Source organism: Pseudophryne corroboree, chromosome 2 (genome assembly GCF_028390025.1).
Source record: "Pseudophryne corroboree isolate aPseCor3 chromosome 2, aPseCor3.hap2, whole genome shotgun sequence".
Classification (NCBI taxonomy): domain Eukaryota; kingdom Metazoa; phylum Chordata; class Amphibia; order Anura; family Myobatrachidae; genus Pseudophryne; species Pseudophryne corroboree.
This window is the reverse complement of record NC_086445.1, coordinates 397,512,597-397,531,995: the sequence shown is the minus strand read 5'-3', so window position 1 is coordinate 397,531,995 and position 19,399 is coordinate 397,512,597. Positions and strand designations below refer to the sequence as shown.

At 46.4% G+C, this 19,399-nt stretch overlaps 1 protein-coding gene and 1 pseudogene across 2 annotated transcripts in view; both read right to left on the bottom strand.

Moving 5' to 3' along the window:
- Positions 1 to 19,399, bottom strand: part of EIF5B (eukaryotic translation initiation factor 5B) — a 90,833-nt gene that overhangs the window by 34,645 nt on the left and 36,789 nt on the right. For both annotated transcript variants that reach the window (XM_063953369.1, XM_063953370.1), the window contains 7 exons: positions 5,235 to 5,342; positions 4,936 to 5,046; positions 4,686 to 4,753; positions 1,629 to 1,770; positions 1,398 to 1,529; positions 1,104 to 1,286; positions 847 to 1,008 (listed from right to left, as the gene is read on the bottom strand). In XM_063953369.1, the coding sequence (XP_063809439.1) occupies positions 847 to 1,008; positions 1,104 to 1,286; positions 1,398 to 1,529; positions 1,629 to 1,770; positions 4,686 to 4,753; positions 4,936 to 5,046; positions 5,235 to 5,342 (906 nt within the window). The remainder of the gene's footprint in view (positions 1 to 846; positions 1,009 to 1,103; positions 1,287 to 1,397; positions 1,530 to 1,628; positions 1,771 to 4,685; positions 4,754 to 4,935; positions 5,047 to 5,234; positions 5,343 to 19,399) is intronic.
- LOC135052842 (U2 spliceosomal RNA) lies at positions 13,814 to 13,987 on the bottom strand (annotated as a pseudogene).

The window sequence follows — 19,399 nt, the reverse complement described above, 5'->3', positions numbered from 1 at the left end:
TCCATGGCTGGGCCTGTGATCGTCCCTCTGAAGCTAATGTCCAGTAGCCTAAGAAGCCCAATCCACTCTGCACGCAGGTGAGTTCGCTTCTTCTCCCCTTAGTCCCTCGATGCAGTGAGCCTGTTGCCAGCAGGTCTCACTGAAAGTAAAAAACCTACTTTAAACTTTTTCTCTAAGCAGCTCAGGAGAGCCACCTAGATTGCACCCTTCTCGTTCGGGCACAAAATCCTAACTGAGGCTTGGAGGAGGGTCATAGGGGGAGGAGCCAGTGCACACCAGGTAGTCCTAAAGCTTTTTACTTTGTGCCCAGTCTCCTGCGGAGCCGCTATTCCCCATGGTCCTTACGGAGTCCCCAGCATCCACTTAGGACGTTAGAGAAAAAATGAGAAATTAACAGTGTATTTGTTTTTACTTTAATACCACAAAGAAATAATGTCTGATTTTTGCTGCAGTTTTAATTCCTTTTGCCAAAACAGCAGCATTTTATGCAGTTCCCATAAAAAAATTTGCACTTGGAAAAAAAAATAAATAAATAACATTTTATTTTTCTTTCCACTCTTTTAAACTCATTGCATACTATGGGCAGTAGTAATAATATGGTAGACTAACAAAGCATACCTTTTTTGAAAACTAGATGACCTCCTACAGTCTCACCCAGGATGATTTAGATCCAGATATTCCATCCTCCCCCACAATATGGGAAGCACCAGACTACTACTAAGGAGGCACATTATTTGAAAGACAGAAAATCCCCTAGCGAGATTTTCTCCACGTGTGCAAGTTCAGGTATTAAGAGATACACTTATGGAAAGAACAGAATTTTTCCATAGTGCAAGAAAGTCTTACCTTTACTCTTAGTTCTTTCATTGGAGGAGGTAGCAAAAGCCCTCGGATTTGCGTTACAATAGGACCCTCTACACCTGGTACTATAAGAGTGTCCCCTTCTTTTAGACGGCCATTGATTAGGATCACATCAATGGTTGTACCCATGCCTGGTAGAGCTTTTACCTAATGGAATAAGGACATTCAATACAAAAACCCACACAAGTACATAACTAAAACGATGCCAGTGACAGAATACTAAGACTCCAGTTGCCCCTTACCTCCATTACTTGGGCTCTCAGCTCTTCTGAATGAGCCAGCCTCTTACTGAGCAAGGTCTGTGTGAGCTCAACCAGAAGGCCAATCAGATTCCCCATGCCATCTCCAGTATGAGCCGAGGTAGGAACCATAGACACAAATGTGCGCGGATCTTTATTTTCATGAAATAAAGCTGCATTCAAGCCCTTTACGTAATGACAGACACGAATTATACACAATTCCAAGGGTGAACGTTCATTATTTTAATCTCATATAACTCAATAGCATACTGTAAACTCATGATCACGTTTTTCTACCTGTTGTGCAAATTCAACAATAACAGCCTTGGTGCGTTCCTCAAACTCATCTTTTGTATTTTTCTTTTGTTTCTTCAACGTGGCAGCTACATCAGTCTCTGGACTCTTCTTCCAGTCATACAACCTGTCAATCTGAGGGGGAACAGGTTTCATCTCATAATGCCATCCCACAAGCCCATGGTCATTACACATAATACTGGACCCAAACTACCATTAACAAAACATTCTTACTTTATTTAGAGCCACAATAAAAGGACACTTCTTATTCTTCAATAAGTTCAATGATTCAATGGTCTGCGGCTCCAAGCCATGCATGATATCCACCACAAGGATGGCAATGTCACACAGTGAGCTTCCACGGTTCCTCAGGTTACTAGGCAGAGGGAATGAAAACATCTATTAGCCATCACTCATGCTGTAACCTTGTAACAAGATCTGTACTTGTGTACACACCGCTATATCGTGAGAAAATGCACAACTGGGAACCAGCAGGGCACTCTCATCAAAGTACATGCTCTCAAAATTTGTCACACAGAACCAGAGAAAGATTTATGGGTGGATATATGAGCCACAGTTATTTATTTAGCTGCTCATACAGACAACCCAGGTAAATCGTGGCACCATACCAGTATACAGACACACACAAATAATGGGCCATAAACCAGACTTACGAATAACTGGTTTTACCTTTCTCTTGGTCTGTGCTACAATGCAAGTTATAAAACTTAGTATATGTACATGAATAGCTTCTGTTCCAGTAAGGAGCTTATTTCATCACTGGCGATCAAGTGAATGCTACATAATAGATCCATGACTAGTGCGAATAACTACATATATTCAGGGGTATATGCAATTGCGGTCGAATTCCCGAAAATGTCGAAAAACGGGACATTTTCGCCAACAAAAAAAAATTCGACAATGCAATACAGTACTTTTCGTCAAAAAAACGGCCATTCCAAATTCGACTTTTTGAAATTCGACATTTGTCAAATTCGACATTTCTGCAATGGTACAAATGCGGCATTTCGACAAAAGTATATTCAATTGAAAATTCAACAACAGTGCTTTTAGACAGTAAATTCGTCATTTTCAATCCGCCACACTTTGCTGGCGGAATCTAATAAAAAAATTTAAAAACATGTTTTTTTTTGTGTTTTTTTTATTGGTAATAGCATATCTATTTATATTAGAAGGGATTAGGTACTTGGTTTGTCTATTTAGGAGGCACAAGTATTATTTGAAAAAAAAAAAAAAAAAAAATTATATATATATATATATATATATATATATATATATATATATTTTTTTTTAAATAAATAAATATATATATATATATATATATATATATATATATATATATATATATATATATATATATATTTTTTTTTTTATTTTTTTTATTTTTTTAAATATATATATATATTTTTTTTAATGGAATGGGGTAAAAACCCGAAAAAAAAATTGCATGGGGTCCCCCCTCCTAAGCATAACCAGCCTCGGGCTCTTTGAGCCGGTCCTGGTTGCCAAAATACGGGGGGGGAAATGACAGGGGATCCCCCGTATTTTAACTACCAGCACCGGGCTCTGCGCCTGGTCCTGGTGCAAAAAATACGGGGGACAAAAAGAGTAGGTGTCCCCCGTATTTTTTGTACCAGCACCGGGCTCCACTAGCTGGACAGATAATGCCACAGCCGGGGGTCACTTTTATACAGCGCCCTGCGGCCGTGGCATTAAATACCCAACTAGTCACCCCTGGCCGGGGTACCCTGGAGGAGTGGGGACCCCTTCAATCAAGGGGTTCCCCCCCCAGCCACCCAAGGGCCAGGGGTGAAGCCCGAGGCTGCCCCCCCCCCCCCCCCCCCCCCATCCAAGGGTTGCGGAAGGGAGGCTGATAGCCTTGTTGAAAATGTAAGAATATTGTTTTTTTGCAGAAGAACTACAAGTCCCAGCAAGCCTCCCCCGCAAGCCGGTACTTGGAGAACCACAAGTACCAGCATGCGGGGGGGAAACGGGCCCGCTGGTACCTGTAGTTCTACTGCAAAAAAAATACCTGAATAAAAACAGGACACAGACACCGTGAAAGTATAACTTTATTACATACATGCCGACACACATACTTACCTATGTTGATACGCCGACTCTGGCCACGTCTCCAATGTCGACGTCCGGGGTACCTGAAAATAAAATTATACTCACCTGATCCAGTGTCCAGTTCTTTTATTGTAATCCACGTACTTGGCAAAACAAAAAAACTGATTGGCTGTATGCGCGTCGGAGCTGTCAGACGCGCATAGCACAGCCCCCTCCATTATCTTCAATGGTGGGAACTTTGCGGTCAGCGGTGAGGTCACCCGCGGTCAGCCGCTGACCGCGGGTGACCTCACCGCTGACCGCAAAGTTCCCACCATTGAAACTAATGGAGGGAGCTGTGCGATGCGCTGTCTGCCAGCTCAGACGCGCAAAGCCAATCAGGAGAGTGCCACGAAGTGGCGCTTCCTGATTGGCTGAAGGAACCCTCTGTGACAGTACTCCCAAGGGGTCTCTGCATTCGGGGAAAGGGGTCCCATGTGTAAACATGGGACCCCTTTCAGTCCGTCTGGTTCGGGTAAATGCGTTTTTTTGTTTTGCCAAGTACGTGGATTACAATAAAAGAACTGGGCTTCACCCCTGGCCCTTGGGTGGCTGGGGGGGGGGGGGGCCCTTGATTGAAGGGGTCCCCACTCCTCCAGGGTACCCCGGCCAGGGGTGACTAGTTGGGTATTTAATGCCACGGCCGCAGGGCGCTGTATAAAAGTGACCCCCGGCTGTGGCATTATCTGTCCAGCTAGTGGAGCCCGGTGCTGGTACAAAAAATACGGGGGACCCCTACTCTTTTTGTCCCCCGCAGTTTTTGCACCAGGACCAGGCGCAGAGCCCGGTGCTGGTTGTTAAAATACGGGGGATCCCCTGTCATTTTTTTCCCCGTATTTTGGCAACCAGGACCGGCTCAAAGAGCCCGAGGCTGGTTATGCTTAGGAGGACCCCACGCAAATTTTTTTCGGGTTTTTTACAGTTTTTTAAACATTTTTAGAAATGTAATCAAAATCCGTCAAATCTGCCGTTTTTCGACAGCGGGACTGTCAAATTCGTTTTTTATTGAATATGTCGAATTCCGGCACCCACCTGCCGGAATTCGACGGTCGAATTGTGTCGAATTTAAAAACGGGCGAAAAAGTGCCGCAATTCGCCCGGAATTGCATATACCCCTCAGTCTTTTAGAGAGGAAAGAAGAGGAGTGCAATGAAATACCTGAAGGACTCGTGACCAGGAGTATCGATGATCAGCATGCCTGGAATCTTTATGTTCTCCCTGTCAATCTAAATTAAAGACCACTGACTCAATCAACAGAAAATCCACAATACCCATTCTTGGCATACATCAATCACAAGTTAGCTTGACAAGTATTTGTATGCTATGCTCTGTAAACACATTTACACTGCCTTTTCCCACACCAGATTTGGGTTATCGGTTAATGTCCTCGCCATGCAGCAACACTTACAGTTTTGATCATTTTAGTCTGTTCCTGTATAGCATCTAGAGGGACATTGGTTGCCCCTATCTGCTGAGTGATACCTCCAGCTTCACCGTCTTGTACATGAGTATGACGCAACTACGCAAAGGGGGAGAAAAACAAAACAGAACACATTATTGGCTATAGACTAAGCATTGTTAATGTGCTGAAGCTTTAACAAGTAATAACAGTGGAAATGCTTTATTCCTTCTGTGCCATATCAAAAGCCTATTTTCTCTCACAGGTATAATTCTACTTTAATGCAGAAAAGTAGAGAAGGTGTTTACCTTATCAAGGATCTTTGTCTTCCCAGTATCTACATGCCCAAGCACACATATGACTGGTGAACGCAGAATTTGTGTGTTTATAGTTTTCTGGTTTTCAATGCGCCGTTTCTAAAACAAAAAATGGTGTACGTTGGATTTTTGGGTTAAGATCTAACAAGTGCAGTATTTCACCACAGGTTCACTGTATACAATTACATATAAATTGTACTCTTAAGGAAGCCAGTAAGATGCTAGTTTAGCCCATGCAAGCATAATGGGTTACTTCATACCTCCCAACAGTCCTTATATTTGCAGGGCAGACCCACTTTTCAGGCACAGATCCGCCATTCTACCTGCAGACCACAGTGCCTGGCGGCGGTGGTGGGCATTCTCACCCAATGCCCCCAGCATGATGAAAACAGGGCACACCACTTTTCAGCCAAAGGTCCCCATTCCCGCTTCCCGGAAGTTGGGAGGTATGGTTACTCATCAACTACACAAAAAGGAGAGTTATGGTAGACTTACCTTCGTTAACCCTCTTTCTTCAAGGTCCATAGGGTCCACAGTGGAGATAATCGGGTGTAGGTGGTGGGAAAGGACTGGGAACCAAACAGTTAATTTTTAAGTATCCCAAGATGCTCCGGTCCTTCCCTCTATAAAAATCAGAAAGGGAGAGCGACCCCAAATCAGACACCCGCCGGGCAGATGCAATAGCCAGAAGGAATAGTCTTCGCTGTCAGCCACTTGAGAGCCACTGAATCCAGGGGGTTCAAACGGAGGCTCTTGAAGTGCCTTGAAAACCAGTGACAAATCCCAAGGAGCCACGGGAGCTGCATAAAGAGAAAAGTGCGAACATCCGGCAGTGGAGCAATCCTGCGCTGGAACCAGACGGACAGAGCAGATATGTGCACTTTGAGAAAAGCCAGGCAGTCTGAGATCCAATCCAGCTTGAAGAAAATAAGAATTTACTTACCGATAATTCTATTTCTCGGAGTCCGTAGTGGATGCTGGGGTTCCTGAAAGGACCATGGGGAATAGCGGCTCCGCAGGAGACAGGGCACAAAAGTAAAGCTTTCCGATCAGGTGGTGTGCACTGACTCCTCCCCCTATGACCCTCCTCCAAGCCAGTTAGGTACTGTGCCCGGACGAGCGTACACAATAAGGGAGGAATTTTGAATCCCGGGTAAGACTCATACCAGCCACACCAATCACACCGTACAACTTGTGATCTAAACCCAGTTAACAGTATGATAACAGCGGAGCCTCTGAAAGATGGCTCACAACAATAATAACCCGATTTTTGTAACTATGTACAAGTATTGCAGATAATCCGCACTTGGGATGGGCGCCCAGCATCCACTACGGACTCCGAGAAATAGAATTATCGGTAAGTAAATTCTTATTTTCTCTATCGTCCTAGTGGATGCTGGGGTTCCTGAAAGGACCATGGGGATTATACCAAAGCTCCCAAACGGGCGGGAGAGTGCGGATGACTCTGCAGCACCGAATGAGAGAACTCCAGGTCCTCCTTAGCCAGGGTATCAAATTTGTAGGATTTTACAAACGTGTTTGCCCCTGACTAAATAACCGCTCGGCAAAGTTGTAAAGCCGAGACCCCTCGGGCAGCCGCCCAAGATGAGCCCACCTTCCTTGTGGAATGGGCATTTACATATTTTGGCTGTGGCAGGCCTGCCACAGAATGTGCAAGCTGAATTGTATTACACATCCAACTAGCAATAGTCTGCTTAAAAGCAAGAGCACCCAGTTTGTTGGGTGCATACAGGATAACAGCAAGTCAGTTTTCCTGACTCCAGCCGTCCTGGAACCTATATTTTCAGGGCCCTGACAACATCTAGCAACTTGGAGTCCTCCAAGTCCCTAGTAGGTGCAAGGCACCACAATAAGCTGGTTCAGGTGAAACACTGACACCACCTTAGGGAGAGAACTGGGGACGAGTCCGCAGCTCTGCCCTGTCCGAATGGACAAACAGATATGGGCTTTTTTGAGAAAAAACCACCAATTTGACACTCGCCTGGTCCAGGCCAGGGCCAAGAGCATGGTCACTTTTCATGTGAGATGCTTCAAATCCACAGATTTGACTGGTTTTAAACCAATGTGATTTGAGGAATCCCAGAACTACGTTGAGATCCCACAGTGCCACTGGAGGCACAAAAGGGGGTTGTATATGCAATACTCCCTTGACAAACTTCTGGACTTCAGGAACTGAAGCCAATTCTTTCTGGAAGAAAATCGACAGGGCCGAAATTTGAACCTTAATGGACCCCAATTTGAGGCCCATAGACACTCCTGTTTGCAGGAAATGCAGGAAACGACCGAGTTGAAATTTCTTTGTGGGGCCTTCCTGGCCTCACACCACGCAACATATTTTCGCCACATGTGGTGATAATGTTGTGCGGTCACCTCCTTTCTGGCTTTGACCAGGGTAGGAATGACCTCTTCCGGAATGCCTTTTTCCCTTAGGATCCGGCTTTCCACCGCCATGCCGACAAACGCAGCTGCGGTAAGTCTTGGAACAGACATGGTACTTGCTGAAGCAAGTCCCTTCTTAGCGGCAGAGGCCATAAGACCTCTGTAAGCATCTCTTGAAGTTCCGGGTACCAAGTCCTTCTTGGCCAATCCGGAGCCATGAGTATAGTTCTTACTCCTCTACGTCTTATAATTCTCAGCACCTTAGGTATGAGAAGCAGAGGAGGGAACACATACACCGACTGGTACACCCACGGTGTTACCAGAACGTCCACAGCTATTGCCTGAGGGTCTCTTGACCTGGCGCAATACCTGTCCCGTTTTTTGTTCAGACGGGACGCCATCATGTCCACCTTTGGTATTTCCCAACGGTTTACAATCATGTGGAAAAAACTTCCCGATGAAGTTTCCACTCTCCCGGGTGGAGGTCGTGCCTGCTGAGGAAGTCTGCTTCCCAGTTTCCATTCCCGGGATGAAACACTGCTGACAGTGCTATCACATGATTTTCCGCCCAGCGAAAAGTCCTTGCAGTTTTTGCCATTGCCCTCCTGCTTCTTGTGTCGCCCTGTCTGTTTACGTGGGCGACTGCCGTGATGTTTTTCCCACTGGATCAATACCGGCTGACCTTGAAGCAGAGGTCTTGCTAAGCTTAGAGCATTATAAATTTACCCTTAGCTCCAGTATATTTATGTGGAGAAAAGTCTCCAGACTTGATCACACTCCCTGGAAATTTTTTCCTTGTGTGACTGCTCCCCAGCCTCTCGGGCTGGGCTCCGTGGTCACCAGCATCCAATCCTGAATGCCGAATCTGCGGCCCTCTAGAAGATGAGCACTCTATAACCACCACAGGAGAGACACCCTTGTCCTTGGATATAGGGTTATCCGCTGATGCATCTGAAGATGCGATCCGGACCATTTGTCCAGCAGATCCCACTGAAAAGTTCTTGCGTGAAATCTGCCGAATGGAATTGCTTCGTAGGAAGCCACCATTTTTACCAGGACCCTTGTGCAATGATGCACTGTTTTTAGGAGGTTCCTGACTAGCTCGGATAACTCCCTGGCTTTCTCTTCCGGGAGAAACACCTTTTTCTGGACTGTGTCCAGAATCATCCCTAGGCACAGCAGACGTGTCGTCGGGATCAGCTGCGATTTTGGAATATTTAGAATCCACCCGTGCTGTTGTAGCAGTATCCGAGATAGTGCTACTCCGACCTCCAACTGTTCCCTGGACTATGCCCTTATCAGGAGATCGTCCAAGTAAGGGATAATTAAGACGCCTTTTCTTCGAAGAAGAATCATCATTTCGGCCATTACCTTGGTAAAGACCCGGGGTGCCGTGGACAATCCAAACGGCAGCGTCTGAAACTGATAGTGACAGTTCTGCACCACGAACCTGAGGTACCCTTAGTGAGAAGGGCAAATTTGGGACATAGAGGTAAGCATCCCTGATGTCCCGGGACACTATATAGTCCCCTTCTTCCTGGTTCGTTATCACTGCTCTGAGTGACTCCATCTTGATTTGAACCTTTGTAAGTGTTCAAAAAAATTTTTTTTAGAATAAGTCTCACCTAGCCTTCTGGCTTCAGTACCACAATATAGTGTGGAATAATACCCCTTTTCTTGTAGTAGGAGGGGTAATTTAATTATCACCTGCTGGGAATACAGCTTGTGAATTTTTTCCCATACTGCCTCCTTGTCGGAGGGAAACCTTGGTAAAGCAGACTTCAGGAGCCTGCGAAGGGGAAACGTCTCGACATTCCAATCTGTACCCCTGGGATACTACTTGTAGGATCCAGGGGTCCTGTACGGTCTCAGCGCCATGCTGAGAACTTGTCAGAAGCGGTGGAACGCTTCTGTTCCTGGGAATGGGCTGCCTGCTGCAGTCTTCTTCCCTTTCCTTATATCCCTGGGCAGATATGATCTTATAGGGACGAAAGGACTGAGGCTGAAAAGACGGTGTCTTTTTCTGCAGAGATGTGACTTAGGGTAAAAACGGCGGATTTTCCAGCAGTTGCCGTGGCCACCAGGTCCGATGGACCGACCCCAAATAACTCCTCTTCCTTTATACGGCAATACACCTTTGTGCCGTTTGGAATCTGCATCACCTGACCACTGTCGTGTCCATAACATCTTCTGGCAGATATGGACATCGCATTTACTCTTGATGCCAGAGTGCAAATATCCCTCTGTGCATCTCGCATATATAGAAATGCATCCTTTAAATGCTCTATAGTCAATAAAATACTGTCCCTGTCAAGGGTATCAATATTTTTAGTCAGGGAATCCGACCAAGCCACCCCAGCTCTGCACATCCAGGCTGAGGCGATCGCTGGTCGCAGTATAACACCAGTATGTGTGTATATACTTTTTATGATATTTTCCAGCCTCCTGTCAGCTGGTCCTTGAGGACGGCCCTATCTATAGACGGTACCGCCACTTGTTTGGATAAGCGTGTGAGCGCCTTATCCACCCTAAGGGGTGTTTCCCAACGCGCCCTAACTTCTGGCGGGAAAGGGTATACCGCCCATAATTTTCTATCGGGGGGAACCCACGCATCATCACACACTTTATTTAATTTATCTGATTCAGGAAAAACTACGGTAGTTTTTTCACATCCCACATAATACCCTCTTTTGTGGTACTTGTAGTATCAGAAATAGGGATTTTTGTTTACTTACCGTAAAATCTCTTTCTCTGATTCCATCTGGGGGACGCTGCGCACTTACTAATGGGGTTAGAGTGTGTGGGATGGGAGTTTGGCACAGAACCTATAAAAAACTAACTCCTCCCCCCTCTAACCCCTCCCATCTCCTTCCTGCTCAGCAGATTACCTCAGTTAACGTTTAGCAAAGCCGGAAGAGACAGAACATAATATATATATATAAATATACGGGAGGGATCGCAGCGTCCCCCAGATGGAATCAGAGAAAGAGATTTTACGGTAAGTAAACAAAAATCCCTATTTCTCTTTCATCCATCTGGGGGACGCTGCGCACTTACTAATGGGATTTCCCAAAGCAAGCTAATTAGAGGAGGGAGACACAGACGACATAGCCGTCTGCAAAATTTGATGCCCAACAAAGGCAGTCTCCAAACCAAAAGTTTGAAAAACGGAATAACTTCGTGAAGGTATGTACGGACGACCAGGTCGCCGCTCTACACAGCTGCTCGACGAATACACCACTGCGAACCGCCCAAGAGGCTCCAACAGGTCGAGTCGGATGAGCCCCTAAGGAATCAGGAACAGGCAACGCCTAAGAACCTAAGCCTGCTGAATAGCAGAATTAACCCAGCACATTACCGTGTTCTTATTGGCCAGTCAGCCACGCTTGGGCGCAGCAAACAAACCCAACAAGGTAAGATTTAAGGTTTAAACGCCAACCAATAAGGCCAAGTATCGACCCGCCCCGGACGAGCCCGGGACGACACAAGAAGCACAATGTGCTGAAGAAGAGGAAAAACCGATATAACTTGTGGTTTGTAAGTAAAACCACCCTAACTGTATAAACAAAAACACTGTAAGAGAAAAGAAACCGCAACTCAACCAGAGGCCGGAAAGGAGAAACAGGAGCCATTCTGGAAAGTAAATTCTAGAGCAGAACCCAGTCTGCTAAGATAAGAAGACAAAGTAGTTCTGACAACTGTGTTATAGAAAAGCTAAGAGGCGGAAAGTACTAAGAACTCCAGCTGAGTGACCGTTAAATACACATAAACGATGACAAACGTTCTGGCACTGTGATTGGTTAGAGAGCCAGAAACGTAGTAGGGCTTGATGACGTTGTTCTCCACAATCACGCCGTCACAGTCAGAATAGACAAAATCCCGGTGATGACGCAAAGGTTGAGAGTGGAGAGCTGGCCGGAAAGGCACCCTGTAAGGAGCCCTGGTCACCCTGGCCTATAGCATTGCAGAACAGAGGCAACAGGCAAATCCGAAGCGGATTACCGAAAGAGCCACTGGTCAAATGTGTTGAAGTACTCACTAGATTTTGCAAGAGGCAGAATAACTATGCTAGATGAAAGTGACAAGGAGCTGACACGGCGTCCACGAATTCCACAAGAGGATTTCCGGAGCGATCACAGTACAAATGAAGTCCTGAGGTCTATGTCAGCTAGTCATAGACACGCCAAAGCCAGAAATCCCGGATGATTTCACATACTTTAAGGAAGAACAGCCTGACGATCCAGGAAGTCCGCTTCCCAGTTGCCCATTCTGGAACTGGAGATGATAGATATTGCCGGAATCCAAAATTCCGCCCTCTGCATATGTTAGATACTGCTCCGATGGCTCTCCAGCTACAAGTGCCACAAAACAATTGATATAGGCCACAGTGGAAAGACCTTGTAGAAGACATTGAGCTGGAGTCAAGGCGTTGTGGATCGCCCGTATCGGAAGTGACATTTCCACTTCGGACATCAGTTTCATTGAAAACTCCAGAGTTGAAACCAAAAACCGTAATGTCTGAAACTTTTGACTGTGGTTATGACCCTCCATGTCGAGACAGAATGAAGTCCTATGAGTCAGATCTGGATTGTGTAGCCCAACGAAAAGATCGACCAATGAAAATATTTTCGTATTTTAATAGAGAAACTAAACTGCTGTTTATGTAAACTCAATCCTGCCTGAGATTAATAACATTGAATCTGAGATTGAAGAAACTAGGCAGAAGACCGGGGGGATGGAGCCACCTATAAAATCACCACTGTCCTGCAGAGTAAGTGTATGCTTGACCCCTGAGTCTATTCTGGTCAGTAAATCCTGCACTCCGCCAAGGTTTGAGATATCAGGTATCGAAAAGAATACCCATGAATAACATCATCTGCGAAGGAAGAAATCCAGAACCAAGGTCCGCTGTAGAAACAAACAGTGCACGAGAGAGGATTTTTTTTTTTTTTTTTGCAACAACTGACCCAAAATTGTAGCGATGCCCAGATGACGGGCAAAGGATTGGACTGAATACTCCTGTGGCGGATAGCGAACAGACTGCAATGATTAGAGCCCGTCTAAGATGGGCACTAAAGATTCTTGCTTGGTACGTGTTCCCCAAGATTCAGAATATATGTTCGTGCTACAAATTCAGTACATCCAACGGACCAGTGGACTCTGAGAAAGTTGGTGCCCTCCCCCTTGGGAATCAGACTGTCCGACTCCGTGGTCCCTGCAGAGGGCACATCGGAAGTCCGTGTTCTAGGTCGACAAATGCCTCCCAAAAGAGTACACATTTTCCTGACATAGGTAATAAAAACAAAAACAAAAACCATTTCTCAGCTATTATACTCAGGATGAGAACCCACGACCTGTTATACCGCAGGCATACACCTTACTGATAGAGTTATTTGCTCCTGCTTTAATTTGGAAGCAGAATTTCATGATTCGCAACCAAAATGGATAGAAGGGTGTCATAGCCTGGGAAAAAATGCAACATTGAGTAGATAGGGAATAGAGCTTGAGAGACCAAACCCGTCAATGGATAATTTGAAAAGGATCAGCTGCCACAAGAATGAACAACTTGCATTATGCAACCGGTTTAAAGATTCATGGATAAGCCAGGAGAGGGCGTAGGAATATTCCTGTCAGAATGAATACCAATATAATAACGGTCTCACCGTTGTCAATCTGTGGTGACTGTCAAGGTCACATACTGTACTTTAGTAAAGACAGTCGCCCTAGGCTCTCCCATGATGGATGCGTCCACTAATAATTATTGGAACCTTCATTAGATCAGTGTCTTCATCAGCGAAAGGATAAAGAAATACTGTCTCTAATAATGAGACACCGAAACTGAACTGAAAACAGTATGTACGAGAGACAGACACATTTCCCTGGAAATATAAACTTTTGCATCAGGTGTGTAGTCAGACTTCCATCAACATTCTCTCACGGGAAGGAAGAGGTGGAAAACAAGAAATTCAGTAGATTATTTCTTATTTCTATCCTGAAGGATCCTCACTGACAGGATTTATCCTCAAAACGCCTCTGAAGTAAAGGAGCTATATTGTCTGTCAAAGACCAGGCTCGCTGCCCAGTATGAACTGATTAAGAAGCTTTGTCCAGCCATTTGGCAATTCATAAGTACATAGAGTACAAGAAATAGAAATAGTCTGTCCTGTTTTGAAAGGCGCACCGGTCCCGGAGGTACTGCAATACCGGATCAATGCGTGGAGTGGACAGAGCAATCCATTTTAAATATATTTAATACATGGGCCCCCAGATAGGGGGCGTATCAGATATTAAACTGATAAGAACAGATACTACACTTGATCTTAGCCAAAAGGCCAAGAAGTGATCTTTTTACCAAGACTAGCGGCTAAGTAGTAAACAGAGTACCAGACCCATTACATTGACATAGTGTAAGGAAAAGTAGACTCAAAGAATACCGGTATTTGTGGACCGGTCCTGGAACCCCAATCCCTGCAAGTGCAGGGAATATATATATATATAACTTCACACAGTTAGGGGCATACACTGAACTGGAGGGAGGCCGGTTCAGGGGCAATTTAAGGAAAATATTTCTTCACAGAAGGGGTAGTGGATAAGTGGAATAGCCTCCCATGAGAGGTGGTAGAGACTAAGACTGTAGAGCAATTTAAACCTGCTCGGTATATACATATACTTCTATGTAAACAAGCCCATGGACTCAGTGCTGTCAGGCAGCAATGCTAACCACTACTCCATCTGTATTATTTTGGATTGAGGTGTGCTTGGCCCACAGAGGCATAAACTGATCCCTGGAACCTCCCGGCTGCTCCGCAACTGGTGTCCTGGAGCATGGGGTACCTGTGTCCGTGCTACCTTTTGGAAGTCTGGAGCCACATTTGGAACATGTAATTTAATGTATATGGGAATCAAACCTGTCTACTCTATCTTACTAATACACAGCATTAGCCCACAAAGCTATCGGAGCTCCTGTGTAGTAAACTACTGAACTTGTCGTTCCTTTAGGAGATTTTCTGGTTTACAGACCATGGAATATACAATGCCACAACCAAAGCACATAATAATGTTCCTCATAACTCTGTGTGCTGTAGTCCAGCTCTACCGACTGAGCTATAACCGCTCCTTTTTATAACATGATGTTTGTAAACAGGTAAACCACTGTTGTCTATGTCAGAATAGCACAACACTAGTTAAGAAATGATTCCCGCCTGTGTAATAAACAGGGTGAGGTAAAAATAACTTTTTTACAGTGAGACTACCGAAATATAGGCAGACAAGAAATAAAATTGGGTGATGCAGATTTCTGATTTAACCCAATAACACCTGTATTTTCTGATCCCCGCCTGTATAATAACAGGGTGAGTCAGGTTTCTGTCAGATAATCTCCTCCTCTGTTGTGCAGTCCCTTTCAGACAGCGTTGATACAGAGGGAGTGGGTAGTAAAATGGCGCCCGCTGGTTGAGTCCGCCCCCACAGACAGTGATGGGCGGAACAGTAAAGACTAGCAATGCGGGAAGAGCTCGGCGGGAAGCCTCTACGCTCCAAAATCCCCTTTAGGAGAACAGACTGTAGCAGCCGTAAAACTTCAGTTAAAGCACAGACGCGACTACCGCTCCCCTTCCGCTGCAGTCCCGCCGCCGCCTGCCCTGAAGCGGCAATGGCAGGATCCGAAGTAGCGGGGAGCGACAACCAACCTCCTGTCAGCGGCGTGATCCTCAGTATCCTGCTGCGCGCCACTGCAGTCTAAATGTAAATCGTAATAATGGGACACTGTTCAACACTGCCAGAGCAAGTTGCCTGTCCTACCTGATATAGTGCCTCCTCGGTGCTGTGTCCGGTAACAGAAAGCCCCAGAGACCTCTGGCATGGTGACTTTCTAGAGGCTGGGTGAGTGAGAAATAAGGCACACAGCCGCCTTCTATTAACTTAACCCCACTCACAATATGCTTGTCGCCTGTATACAGGGACTAAACATAAAATCAAAACAGATAGGAAACAAAAACCTATTAAAATCTAAGAGCAAAGGAAAACTGTGCCTGTCCTCCAAGGCACAAAACTAAAACTGAGGTAATCTGCTGAGCAGGAAGGAGATGGGAGGGGTTAGAGGGGGGAGGAGTTAGTTTTTTATAGGTTCTGTGCCAAACTCCCATCCCACACACTCTAACCCCATTAGTAAGTGCGCAGCGTCCCCCAGATGGATGAAAGAGAAATATGTAACACCTCCTTCATTGCCTTTAACGTGTGGCCCTAATAAGGAATACGTTTGTTTATTCACCGTCGACACTGGATTCAGTGTCCCTGTCTGTGTCTGTGTCGACCGACTAAAGTAAACGGGCGTTTTAAAACCCCTGACGGTGTTTTTGAGACGTCTGGACCGGTACTAATTGTTTGTCGGCCGTCTCATGTCGTCAACCGACCTTGCAGCGTGTTGACATTATCACGTAATTTCCTAAATAAGCCATCCATTCCGGTGTCGACTCCCTAGAGAGTGACATCACCATTACAGGCAATTGCTCCGCCTCCTCACCAACATCGTCCTCATACATGTCGACACACACGTACCGACACACAGCACACACACAGGGAATGCTCTGATAGAGGACAGGACCCACTAGCCCTTTGGAGAGACAGAGGGAGAGTTTACCAGCACACACCAAAAACGCTATAATTATATAGGGACAACCTTATATAAGTGTTTTCCCTTATAGCATCTTTTTTATATATTTCTAACGCCAATTTAGTGCCCCCCCTCTCTGTTTTAACCCTGTTTCTGTAGTGCAGTGCAGGGGAGAGCCTGGGAGCCTTCCCTCCAGCCTTTCTGTGAGGGAAAATGGCGCTGTGTGCTGAGGAGATAGGCCCCGCCCCTTTTTCGGCGGCCTCGTCTCCCGCTCTTAACGGATTCTGGCAGGGGTTAAATATCTCCATATAGCCTCCGGAGGCTATATGTGAGGTATTTTTAGCCAAAATAGGTATTCATTTGCCTCCCAGGGCGCCCCCCTCCCAGCGCCCTGCACCCTCAGTGACTGCCGTGTGAAGTGTGCTGAGAGGAAAATGGCGCACAGCTGCAGTGCTGTGCGCTACCTTTAGAAGACTGAGGAGTCTTCTGCCGCCGATTCTGGACCTCTTCTTACTTCAGCATCTGCAAGGGGGCCGGCGGCAAGGCTCCGGTGACCATCCAGGCTGTACCTGTGATCGTCCCTCTGGAGCTGATGTCCAGTAGCCAAGAAGCCAATCCATCCTGCACGCAGGTGAGTTCACTTCTTCTCCCCTAAGTCCCTCGTTGCAGTGATCCTGTTGCCAGCAGGACTCACTGTAAAATAAAAAACCTAAGCTAAACTTTTCTAAGCAGCTCTTTAGGAGAGCCACCTAGATTGCACCCTTCTCGGCCGGGCACAAAAATCTAACTGGCTTGGAGGAGGGTCATAGGGGGAGGAGCCAGTGCACACCACCTGATCGGAAAGCTTTACTTTTGTGCCCTGTCTCCTGCGGAGCCGCTATTCCCCATGGTCCTTTCAGGAACCCCAGCATCCACTAGGACGATAGAGAAAGGCAAGGATCAAGGAAACCTTAAACACCAGGGGGTCATAGCACTGGGCAGCGCACCACTGGAAGTAGGTATGCTACACCCGGTAATAGAGATGGACAGAGGCTGGTTTTCGCACTCTTATTATTTATTACCAGTTATTTATATAGCGCACACATATTCCGCAGCGCTTTACAGAGAATATTTGACCATTCACATCAGTCCCTGCCCCAGTGGAGCTTACAATCTATATTCCCTATCACATGTACACACAGACACATTCACACTAGGGTTAATTTTGTTAGGAGCCAATTAACCTATCAGTATATTTTTGGAATGTGGGAGGAAACCAGGTACACAGTGGGCCATGGTGGGAATCGAACCCATGATCTCAGTGCTGTGGAGCAGTAATGCTAACCATTACACCATCCGTACTGCCCCAACTGTCTGGAGCACGCAGGCTGCTGCCAGGAGAGTGTCCTGTCAGTTTGTGCGTGGATACCTGAGGCCCAGCAGGCGATAACGCAGCCAAGCGTATTGCTCTCAGCGGAACTATCCTAGGTAACTGGCTTAAGTGTGCCAACAGGAGCTGGGTGACTTTTCCAGGTTACCCTATTCGCAAGAATAGTGGATTCACACAGTCCGTGCAGCAAGACAGACATCATCGCCCCTTCCAGGAACCAGTATCCGCCAGGAGTCGCCAAACGCAAGTATTCCCTGAGGTGAATAGTGACTGTGTAGGGGCAGGAGTTGTTGCTTTTGTGTGGTTCTTGCTCTGATATAATCTTAATGTAATTGTTATTAATGCTACCTGTAAATAATGTATAAAGTGTGATTATGGGTTTTCCTGTATAATTAGTGTGTATGATAATAAAGGTGCGTTTTGTACCTTGCTATTGTGTCCTTACTGTGTGATCTCAGAACTCGGTAGTGACCCCGGGGGAACCGTGCGTAGCTGTAAACGCTGCGTTTCTCAAGGCGGAGATGAGCGATAAGCGAGAATAACGCACACATGAACCCGGGGTCCTGCACTCTTAGCATGATCCGAACCACAGAGTGAGAGAAACCTTTGGACCTTAGGATGGATGACTCAGGAGCCACGCCGTGAAAGAAAGACAGGCTAGGTCCGGGTGGAGATCGGTACCCTGAGACAGCAGGTCTGGTCATAGTGCAAAAAGAAAGGGAGCGTCTATGGATGGACTCTGAAGATCAAAGAACTAGTGACGCCTGGGCCATGCCAGAGCTACCTTCCTGCTTGAACATCCGAAGAACTCGTGGCAGGAGGGAGACTGAAGGAAATACGTATGGCAGACGGAAGTGCCATCGTACAGTCAGGGCATCAATAAAGGCTGCATCAGGATCTCTTGTCCTGGACCTGTACATGAGAACCTTGCAGTTGTGACGTGAGGCCTTTAGGTCCACGTCCGGTTGGCCACACATGTGCACCAGGAGCTGGAAGACCTGCGAGTGTAGAGATCACTCGCTGGCATGTACGTCCTGTGGCTGATGAAGTCCACCTCCCCGCTGAGTAACCCAACTGACTACTAACATGGCAATTGGCCCACTGGAGAAAATGAGATACCTCTCCTGCATCGCCAATCGACTGCGGGTGCCGTCCTGATGGTTGAGGTAGGCCACTGCCGTGGCGTTGTCGGACTGAATTTGTACCATTTTGCCCCGGAGCAGATCCTGCGCCAGAGTGAGACCTATGTATACCGCCCGAAGTTCCAGAACACTGATGTGCAGGCAGGAGTCCAACAGCCTTGAAAGGAGTGCTGTCCATTCACTGCGCTATATCCGTGGAGGCTGGCATCCGTGGAAAAAAAGCCCAATCCGGAATCCAGAACGGTCACTCCTGATTGAGGTGGTCCGTCCGGAGCCACTAGGTGATGGACAGTCGGACCTCCGGGGAGAGAACCATCGTCTGTGACCTGATCAGATGGAGTTGCCCAATCCACCGGGACAGGATCAGGTGTTCCAGGGGTCTGGAATGGAACTAGGCGTAGTCCACCATGTCAAAAGTGGATGGACACCCGACGACAGTGCAGCAATCTGCATATGCTGTGCTGCAGTGCTGAAATCTTGTCTGCAAGCAGAAAGAGACTCTGGACCCGTGACTCGAGGGGAACTCCCAGATGTAGCATTATTTTAAAGGCCAGAGGGATTACTTTTTTCAGTTGATGAGTCCATCATGCTGCTATAGAGGAAAGTAATAGTCAGTTAGAGATGGCATTGCAGG